The following is an 11,308-nucleotide window of genomic DNA, read 5'->3' as shown; positions in this document are numbered from 1 at the left end:
TTTTTTTTAAATGACAGATACAGCCATTTAAAATTGCTGCTCGGTCAGAGCTCAGCTGCTGGGAGTCTGGCGCCATATAAATAAAAGTTAATTGAATTTCATTCTTTTGATAGCTTTCATTGTAAACCTCCTCATTCGTTATAATATAAAAACTCAAAGTTGAGTTTTGAAAATGTAAAATAAATAAAAGTTTACTGTCAGTTTGACCATTCAGACATGTTATACTGCAAATCACCTAAACTATTTCCAGTAAGCATTTCTTCATTCATCCATTTCAGTCTAATCTAATAACATAAAAAAATAGATACAATTTAAAAGAAAATGAAATACAGTAAAATAATATTCTTACACACAAGTTTCCTGATAGATCCCAAACCAGATGTGGAGGTTATTTCTGAGACTGGTAGAACCTGATTTTTCATTTAGCCAGTGGTTGGCTGGGTTATTAGTTCATCAGACCATGAAGAAGCATGAGCTTCATTTTATTCTGTTAGGTTGCAACTTGATATTTTGATTTATTCTATAGATTTCTTTGAACTCTTCTTTAAAGTATTGAGCCAGACTTTCAGATAGTTTTTCTTTTTTTTTAAGTGCTCTCCAACTTACATCAAGATGTTTCAAAGTTGTTATTTGGAAATACTTTTTTTAAAATCATTTTCAGTCGTGTCCTCAGAACGTTTTTTCAAGCTCTGTTTTAACCTTCCAGTCATATAAATTAAAGTGTGTTAGATCAGTGTTAACTTGATAGCATGGGTGTGTGACTATCAGTGGGCTGCGTTTTATGTGGGCTGGGATGATGTCTTTGAAAATGTGAGCAAAAACACAAAGAACCTCATAATATAGGCTGCATACCAAAAAATTATTACTATGTGTATTCCATAAATTTTAACAAATTAAATTATTAAAGTGTTTCTTTTTATTCGTGGTCAGGGTTCAGACAGGCCCCGGGGTTTCCTGTAAATTTTGCGTGGTTTATTCCCTACATTCAGGTTGAGGGGTCATATGATGATGATGCTTTGATTGAACAATCCCAAGAACCAATATAGAAAAAATATAATTTAAAAAAAGGTATCAGCTCTCAATAATCAGAATTGCATAGTTAAAAAAAAATATGGTAGCCTGGTGGTGCTGAGAGCACCGTCTGCATACTTCATTAAGACCAGGTTGAACGCTAATGACTGTTTTGGCCTACCTGTCAGCACAGAGTTTGTGCACTTATAACCATCTAACTAACTAAATAAATAAATACTGCGGGCTGGACACTTGTTTGTGGGACATACGCCCGTTGTTGCATTTGTTGCGTCTTTTTCACAGCACAACTCCCACTAGGGCTTAAATACCTGGGACTCTCCACTTCTCCACTCTTCTTCTCTCTGAGAAGTGAAGAAACTTCTTGGATGAGAGAGTGAAACATCTTCAAGGAACTTAAACAGAAAACAGAAAAGAAGCAGCTTAGTAAAGATGAAAAACAAAAAGACTACATTTTCTAATTAGCTGTAATAGGCATTTGTATCTGTAAGCTGTGCAGCAAATACTGAATATCAGCAGCTTGTTCTTTCTCACTCTTCCAGCATGTAGGAGGTATACCTGATGTGAACGGGCTGCTTAGATAGCTTGTCTTACTTTGAGGAAACATGAGCTCTTGAGCACATTCGGGGGATAAACCGGATGTAAAGCCTGCAGCTGATTCTCTCTCTCTGCATGCGTCTGCAGTCTAGAGCTCCTGGACCGATCCTGACGGCGGGAGGTAAGAACCCGGTGATGGAGCTGAATGAGAAACGCCGCGGCCTCAAATACGAGCTGATATCGGAGAGCGGCAGCAGCTACGACAAACGCTTCATCATAGAGGTAGGAAAACAAACACACCTCCACTCACTGCTCCGCTGTCTCCGATGTCTTCTCTTATTAGGAGCAGATGAACGACAGAATGCGTTTTATGTTCAGAGCTTCCTGTATATGAAAACAGCTTTAAATGCCAGCAAACGCAGCCGAACATGAAACTAGTTTAGTCCCTGTAAAATCGCTGCTGTAGTTTGTTTTCTGCTTGCTTTTTAAGGCTATATGTTGTTGCAGTGCTTTATGCAAGAAGCTCTGTGTTTCTTTATGTGGCGATGATTTCCTTTGGCATTAACAACAAAAGAGCTGCATATGTAGATGTCTTATTAAGAAACAAAGGTGCTCCAGAGACGATGTTAACGACAGGTGTGGGACTGAATTACTCATATCACATAGCAGTTACTTTAATTTCCGGTTTCTCCCTTGTCGATTAAGTCATTATTAAAACAAAAGAAGAGCTTTTTCAAAGCGGTGCTTCAGGAAAAGAAGGTTGTTTTTGACTTTTTATAGATTAAGCTGGTTGGCATAATCTATAATAGCGTGGCATAATTTATTAGATTTATTGTAACATTGATAATGAAAATCTGTATGTTTCTATTATATGTAAATATAACAGAAAAATGTAAATTTAATATGTAAATTTGTTTTTTAAATTTAAAAAAATTTCATTTATCTTAAAAAACAGGGCCTTAACTGGTATTAGTCTACAGACAGGCTTAATCATGCTAACATGCTTTAAAGGGGGATTTAAGGAAGCAGGAGTTAATTGTTTTAAATAAAATTCTAATATTGCAATTTAAAAGTTGGATAAACAGTTTACTGCACTGTATGTTTGCTAGCAACAAAATAAAGAAATGCACATTCAATGAGAATCAGTTATTTTTAATCTAAGTTCTGCAGCTGTACTGAAGCCGTGTTGTGTTTGTGCAGAATGTGTTTTAAATTTTTACATGATGGGAATCGAGGCAGCCCGCTCAAATTCAAGCATTTTGATTTTCTTCTTTCTTTCAAACATAAACCTTTTCTCTAACCATCGGGGAACAGCGTTTTGTTCTTATTAATAAAGTTATTGTTGAGTCGATCTTGTACACAAATCCAAGTGTTTTTTTTGTTCTTCTTTGTCGTCTTGAAGACTTCAGTCTTTAGCAGGAGGAACCCTGTTAATATGAGCTCTCATCTCTGTGTGCGATAACAGGTTGAGGTAGACAAGCAGGTTTTTCGGGGAACGGGTCCCAACAAGAAAGTAGCCAAAGCCAGCGCTGCGCTCGCCGCTCTGAACAGCCTGTTCTCCGGCTCTAAATCTACGACCAACAAGAAGAAACGGCCAAACCCTCCAGTGAGTAAAACATTAAGGTTCTCAGAATGACTTTCAAATTAACGTCCTGCATTGTGTTTGTGTGTGAATTGGTGTCAATGTCTGGGAATAATGCCACGCTTCACAGGGAATTAAAGGTATAAATAGAGTTGAAATAACAGGAAACTGCCCACACTTGAAACCAGATATTGACAGATGAGACAAATCAGAGAGTTTTAAACTTGAATCAGTCTTTTTCCTTTTAGCAGTTAGATCAGGATGTGAGTAAAATGTTGATAAATTCCCAGTGAAAGAAAACATGTATTGTTCTTACTGTGGTCTATTTTTTGTGCAGCCAAAGCGACCCGTGGCTTCGGTCCTCACCCTCCCAGCCCTCGCTGCCAGACCTCCACGGGTCCCCATTATCCCCAGAGCTCCCTACATCAGCACCCCACCCGCACATGGATACATCCCACCAGGTGAGTCACACAGCAGTCACATCATTGTTTAACATGTCCGTTACATATACCAAGGGGAAAATTAATAAATCAATACTCCTTCATTTGACTGACTGTTATTAAGCTGTACAAACCTGCGTTATACTGAATGATCTTTAATTCAGTGCTCAGGATTTACACCAGAGTGTAAAGTGTTTTAATTAGCTTCCTCTTGCTGTTAACCTTCTGTATAAGAATCTGGAAATAAAATCAGTCCCCTACAAAACAAACAACCTTTATTTCCCACATACACAGTTATGCAGGGTACAACATGTAGTGAAATTCTTGCGTCCGAGCTGCAGACATAGCCGCGCCATTCCAGGGCTTGGTTTTAAGCATGGGGGGGGGTCTAGCCAGGACCTACTGGATACCGGGTGGGAATTGAACTTGTGACTCCTGCTCCAAAGGTGTGTAGTCTTACCACTACACTATCCAGTGTCCAGGTCCAAGAGAATGGAGCAGATTAGCACCAAATATTTACCCAGAATAAATTTGAAGGACCTATCTCGAGTAGTTTTCTAGATAATGGATCTAGTGCTAAAAACACTTAACAACACCTCACCCTGATTTATTTATTGGAGAAAACTAATGACAGCCTGGACCCAAAATTTTGTATAATTCATATTAAGACATGTCTTTCCCAAGATTTATTTCAGGCAAATTCATCTTGGTCTGGTAGGATTTATTATTTTTATTTGATGAACTGACATGACCCTTGTGTCCACCAATTACAGTAGATTAGGTCTTTTTTTCCCCCCATTTAAGAGTAACTTTAGCCATAATTCGGTGCTCTCTCACTGGTAAATACACACTCGTGTTCCATCTGCGCCTCACAATTAAAGCTGTAGCAGATTGATAGTGCTACATTAATTGAGTGCAACATTGAATTGCCCCCCCAGTGCTGTACAAAGCTGCTCAGATTAACAAAGTTTCTGGCGAGGTTCATAATAAAATGGCAGCTGAGCAGACAATCTACAAGGGAAAAAGGGCTGGAAGCACAACAGTTTTTAATATGATTCAACATAGATGTAGGTGAAAACTATTGCTGAGATGATAATAGATTACAAAAGCTGTGGGTGATACTGGTGTGTGTGTATATATAGGTGCTATTTAATGATAACATTTGATTTATTTATCCCCCTGCAGGTTTTGGTGCTCCTTATGGTTACAGCCCTGCAGGCGCCCTCCCTGCTTACGGTAATTTCCCAGTTTCACTTTCGATCCTTAATCCATCCATTTAACCTATTCCATCACCCCAACATTTGAGTTTCTTTTTCTTTCTTTCACTCTTCCTCAGGTTTTCCCTCCAGAATGCCCTCAGTAGTTGTCCCAGTCATCAGAGTTCCCACAGCATACCCCGTCACCCACCTCTACCCCTATTAGGACTCTCCCTCACCCACTTCACAGGAAGTCACTTGTTAAAGGAATATCCTGACTGGCTGTGTATTCACGACACAAACCCAACCCTGCAGTCTACAAACCTTTAAGCATCAAATCAGGCAGTGGGATTTTTGTACAGCATTCATCCTCTGGGCTAAAACAGTTTCACAGTCATGTCATTACTATCCATGTGAACACAGAGTTTGACAAAAAAGCTCTGTATCATTAAATCATTACGCAATCAAAAGTTCAGCGTTTAATGAGCAGTGTATGGAAGACTGGTGAGGTAAATATGACAAATTAAACAGCCCTACATGTCCTGCTGGGTAATACATCCAGCAGAGAACACAATAATACAGTGTAGTTTGTTTTTCTTAAAACTTACTAAACAAAAATATATTATCCACTTAAATGTCATTAGTATTATGAGGCGCAATAAACAATAATTTATGACCATGGTTGAGTTTCCTATTGTGGGAATTTCTGTATAGGACGACTACATGATTATCGGTGAGAGTTTATGCAGTGGGGGAAAAAGCAACTGGTTCTAATACATCATCCTACAGTGTTCCTAAATTATTTTAATGGTTCCAAACATTCCCTGTAGGATTAAATTAACAGGATAGTGATATATTTAGAGGCTCTTATTTTGTTCCCTTCGATCTAAAATGTACTGAAGATGGCTACTGCAGAGAATTAAATATGATATGAGCATTACAAGGAGCTGAAGTGAGACTACTGAAAATACGATGCAGTAAATATGTAAATAAATACATTAAATGTTTAGAAGGGATCTAAAAATACATTTAACTAAGTATTACGTATCTACAAAACAAATGTAATATACTAGCAGGTAGGTTACTTAAAACTAAATACATAAATTCAGGTTTTTAGGGAACTAAATTAGCAACAACTACACACGGATGATGAAATGGCTCACTAAAACTAACTTTTAGCAAAAGAAACACAGATAACAAAGTATACGATGGAAATATTCAATAAAACGTCATCTCTAGTTAAATTATTTATTTATTTATTTAATTTCCCTAAAGTGTCCCAAAGCTTACCATATTCTATTTGATTTAATAGATTTAAAAACAAATGTTTAATTACTCAAGGGAACTAAATTAAGACCGGGTATAAAGTGACTAAAAGGAGGAAACTAAAATTGCTGATTTTTTTTTTATTAATTTTTTTTATATATATTTTGAAAAAAAGAGAGTAACAAATATTCAATGTGGAAACTAGAGAACTAAAAATAAATCTGGAGGGAACCAAAGACCTTTCAAATCTAAGTAACTACTAAATACCAACAATATGGAGCTATACCGTGATTGTAAAGAACCAAAAGAGCCAACACCACACTAAACATACAATAATTCAGCGTCCCTAATAGAGTAAAATAAAATCAGTCGTTGTAGGGAAATGAATAATTATAAACATACTTTGTTAAATTAAAGCATGTCCTGGAGGTGAAAGTGATCAGAGCTTCTTTGTCAAAAGGCTATGTATTCCTTTAACAATCATTCATATATGTGAATGTTGTTTTGTATTTTCATTTCTCTCCGTTTTCTGCAGATGTTTTGTTTCTGTTAGAGAGAAAAAAAGACAGGTTTACAATATTCGGTTGCACTGAGAAATATTTTCCTTTCGTTTGGATATCGAGTGTCCGAGTTTACACTTACTGTTGAGTATGAGCCATTTTGTGTTGAGTTCAAATAATTTCTTCTCAGAGAGCTGTTTTATGTTTGTAGGTAATATTCTTTTTAAATAAATTAATATTTTTGTCAACAACTGATTAACTTGTGGTCCCCAGTTTGTTGCATGCTGAAATTTCTAATTAGTATATTGTATTAGTCACACTAATTACTCTGTTACAGGACAGGCTTTCTTGCCAAATATGTGAAACGTTTTGTTTTTCCCATGCCGATGGATATTCATCGCATTAACCAATGTATGGTATTGCTAAAAAGCCTCTGGACACCACAACCGACAGGCGAACTGGAGGGTGCTGACAGTCCGTGGGTGATACTGGTCACAGAGAGGTTTACAGTGCTGCATCAGATCCCGTCTTTATTGAAGCAACGTCTTTGTGATCAGTCTCACCTAGCGGCAGTCAACAACCACCCAGTTTCTAGCAACTAGTGGCAGGGTCGACCCCAACTGCTACTGGGATCGTATATGTCAAAACGTGGGTAAGAAATAATTGTAATGTATTGAACATCCACAGTCAGGCAAATATAACCTGAAGAAACTTTGTCCTGACTTGGGTAATAGAAATGCAAAACATACTCACCTATTCCATCTCACGTGTCCACTAAGAAACCCTTAAACATGACCTCAAGTTTATTATAATTGTTACATCCAATTTTCATAGCTCTGGCTTTTGTTAGCATCATATTTTAAACTTTCAAGGCCAAACACTTTTTAAAATAAAATCTCTGAATTTTTTGATGTACAAACAGATTTTTTTTTAAAATATGAAATCTGTCTTTCTGCAGTATTTATCAACTCAAAACCTTCTTAAATTTGAAGATAAAGTCCACCCGGTGCCTTCAGAAAAGAAGCTTTATTATCTTTGACATTAACAAATTTGTCATTGGCTAATTGAAGAATCTCAAGATAATTATTCATTTGAAGCTTCTAAAATTCATTATTTAAGGCTTTGTGTCAGAGGCGTGAAGGTTTTAGTCCTTGCAGTACATACAGAACAGTTGTTAGTTAATTAACTGTTAATATAGCGATAACTTTAGAGCAGGATAACAGGTATTAATGTGCACAGGTCTTAAAAACAATTAAATTAGATTTCTAAACAATGCTAGTAAAGCCATGTCTGCAGTAATCTCTAATGCTCTTTCTGCCTGACTTTACATCGCGGTCACCAAGTACAAGGCTTTAATAGGTTTCTCTATTTATCTCTAGGTTTCTCTGTTTCCCTGTTTAAAGGGCTTGGATCCATCATGCATGCATTGAATCTACTTAATTCTTCTGGCCTTTAACAATCCTGAGAGCCAATAAAGCTTCCTCTAAAAACAGCAGCACCCTGAATGTTAGGGATCCGTGTCCTGCTCTGCTCATGTTACAGGTTAAATTGATGACACTGGATGTTTGGTTTGTTTGTTTTTGTTAAACTGACTGCAGAGAGAAGAAAATATCTTAAAGGTGGAGTTTTAATGAACTGCATTAACACCATTTAAAAACCAAAACTGTTGCACTCGATGAGTTTTGATCCCCTGGGGCTTGTTCCAGTAAGTGAGTTTAGTTTGATAAACTTGTGATGAAGTTTCCTTCATCTGGGTTTTCTGCTCCTGAAGGAGAGCTCACATTCTGGGTAAGTTTCTACAACAAACTCCCCGAGGGCTCCACCGTGAACCTGCTCAGGCTGAAGCAACTGTCTCACATTCATTTCCTCACTCATACAGTTGATCTCCAAGCCCGTATCCTCGATCAACTACAGTATAGAGAAAAGTGCAGTTAGGTTCACTGCTTACACTGAATCAGGAAGAAAACCTTATCGCCACCTACAACATATTAAGACTTTTATTCATACTTTGACTTTACTAGCATAAAGTAAAGCCCTGCATTATTCACAGGTCTAAATAGGCTTCGTTTCTCTTATACTATGCCTCAGTGCAGCTCCCCAATTTATCCTCTGTGTTAATGAGCAGTTCGACTGTTTAACACATCAATGATACAAATTAAAGTCGACTAAAACACAACATTTCCGAATTTTGTGCTGCCTCTGTTTTCTGTGCTGAAAGCGTCTGTCTTGCGACTTCCTGTTTGAAAACTCTGGTCAACCAAGACGACCTCTTACGTTCTAATTTAAAAATACTGCTGGATAAACTTCCTGTTTTGATGGTCCCCTCTTCATGACCATGCTACAGCTACCTGCGTCTCCACACAAATCTGCAGAATCAGACTGTAACATATGTTTATAAAACATGGGGGTAACTTCAACGTCTAAAAAAATGAAGCCAGCCTGGAAGTGCCTGTATTCTTTTCAATGGCCAGCAGGGGGCGACTGCTCTGGCTGCAAAAAAACGAGGCAACTCTCTTGTTTTGTGAGAAAGTGCATTACTACAGTTGTGAAGGAGGATTATCCTAGGAATGCTCATTGGTTAACTAGCTACACTAAGATGAAAATGGTAAAAACACTCTGCTCGAGGCTTCATAGAGACCTCATTAACCATTGGGTGACATCCTAGTAGCTGTGTTCATCTTTTATACCGCCTAAGGGCAGGAACAGCTCGACTAGCAAATGATTTTAACTTTTGAAAAAGTTCAAATCTCTATGATTAACAAGCTCCAGCTTTTGTTGACAGAGGGTGGACCATAACCCTTGACACGACAGATTCAGTGGCTGGTAGGCAAGCTAGCTTTCAGAGACAGTAACCAACTGTGGCCACAAGATGGCAGTAATTTTCAGATTGGATATAGGCTGAGATCCGCTTCAGAACAGCAGCTTTTGGTATGGACTTATTCTTAGTGGATTTATGTTTATCTACTCTCAGAAAAAAAGCCTTCCATTAGCTGATAATGATTATTTCCTAATCATGTTAACCCTGCCTGTCTCCTCTCCGCAGGCGGCCTGTACATCGACAGTGCCTATTACCAGCCGCAGACCATAGCCACACCTATAATCATCCACCTGGGCCCTCAGGATCTTTTCTGACCCTTCCAGTCCACAGAGGAAAGACACAGCAACAAACTCCAACCTCCCGTTGAATCCCTCACCCTTATTAAACACTGTCAGCGCCCCTGGATTACAGCGGCACAGCTCTCCCGGGCTTCTCCTTCAACAGCAGCAATATTGAAAGCAATATAGGAGAAGGAAACGCCCCGGGCAATGCTCTAACAGGTCCAGGTCTGGTTTTTGGGGAACAGGAGGCTACGGTCGAGACTCACTTTTTTCTGTCAGAAAATAATAAAACACGAAGCAATACCCCTGCTGCCTTCGGGAATCTCAGCGTGTCCCAAAGCAGCTCTACTCGAAGCGCTATTTCCAGTCCAGCTGCTGAACTCAAACAGGCCATCAGCACATTCACAACAGTGTGACCTACTGTATGTAAATATGACATTTACTATCTGTACATATGGATGTGTGTGTTTTAAATATATATATAAATATATAAACATGTTAATAGATTTGAATATGTAAAACCCAACATTTATAATCTATCTGAATGTAAATACACTAGTGACTGAAGTAGGTTTGTATTTAAAGCACTCTCAGATATGATATCTATAAATATTGAAACTTACATTTTACAAATTGTCTATAACGCTGTATTGCTATGTTGATTCTATATAATCCCAAATTTAACATTATTGCATATAGTAGATTAAGTAGTAATTTTCCAATCTGATTGTCTTCATGTTTTCCATCTCTGCTGGTATGGTTTAATCAGTGGTTCCCAATATACGGGATAAGGACCCATAAGAGGTCACATGGCAAGTTTTTAAATAGGCAGTTTAAAGAAGTTTATTCTAAATCAACATTATTAAATCCTTAAACTAGATTAAATTTAATTCACACAGTGTCTATTCACAACAACAGTGGCTTATACTTTGTTTAATATTAGAGATAAAACGGCAACAAACAGATAATCGACTATGAGAAACACTTGGAAACAGTGGGAAGGAAGAACTCCCTTTTGTATACCATCTACATCTATCTATATACGTACCATCTGCATTCATTCAAATATAACCCCAAGTAAATAAAGTAGTGCTTTCAGCGTTAATCTCATTAAAATGGCGTTAACGCCTTAACCGCATTAACGCGGCAAATCTCCGTCTCCACCGTGCGTGGGGCTTCACGGCGTCAATGCGTTAGCGCGGTTAGCTCGTTAACGCGTTAGCGCCGTGCAGCCCCAAGCACGGAGCGATACGCACTAACTCGCTAACGGAGACGTTAGCGCCATAACTGCGTTAATGTGGTTATGGCGTTGACGTCATCTTAACAAGATTAACGCTGACAGCGCTAAAATAAAGTCTCAGCTTAAAAATCAAAGATGCCTGTTATTCTCATGGCGTGGTCATGTTCAATGAAAATTCTTTGAGTTTCGACAACAAGCCTTCATCAGGAAATAGTACCTCTTTGCTACTTCCACTAATAAGAGTCTTTGTTTATTAAAACAATAGCAAAGTTCCATTGCAAAGCACATAGCTGCCCGGGCGCTGCACTGGGTGAATGGGTTAAATGCAGAGGAGCAATTTCCCTATGGGGACTAACATATACACACAAGCTGGTGTGAAGGATATTCCACCAATAGGAATCTTGGAACCTGGATGAGGC

The 11,308-nt window shown here is 38.1% G+C and overlaps 1 protein-coding gene across 3 annotated transcripts in view; it reads left to right on the top strand.

Annotated features, from left to right (window-relative positions):
- Positions 1-10,729, top strand: part of LOC102215061 (spermatid perinuclear RNA-binding protein-like) — a 92,800-nt gene extending 82,071 nt beyond the window's left edge. For 2 of the 3 annotated variants that reach the window (XM_013910233.1, XM_013910234.1), the window contains 5 exons: positions 1,714-1,848; positions 3,032-3,172; positions 3,486-3,609; positions 4,774-4,824; positions 9,594-10,729. In XM_013910233.1, the coding sequence (XP_013765687.1) occupies positions 1,714-1,848; positions 3,032-3,172; positions 3,486-3,609; positions 4,774-4,824; positions 9,594-9,682 (540 nt within the window). In that variant the 3' untranslated portion in view covers positions 9,683-10,729. Of the gene's footprint in view, positions 1-1,713; positions 1,849-3,031; positions 3,173-3,485; positions 3,610-4,773; positions 4,825-4,924; positions 6,797-9,593 lie in introns of those variants that run through there. The other variant, XM_013910235.1, reaches the window with a different exon arrangement.
- Positions 10,730-11,308: the final 579 nt, after the last annotated feature.

This window comes from Pundamilia nyererei, unplaced genomic scaffold (assembly GCF_000239375.1).
Source record: "Pundamilia nyererei isolate P.nyererei 1_Seehausen unplaced genomic scaffold, PunNye1.0 scaffold00038, whole genome shotgun sequence".
NCBI lineage: Eukaryota > Metazoa > Chordata > Actinopteri > Cichliformes > Cichlidae > Pundamilia > Pundamilia nyererei.
The sequence above is the reverse complement of the archived record's forward strand: the minus strand, read 5'-3'. Positions and strand labels throughout refer to the sequence as shown.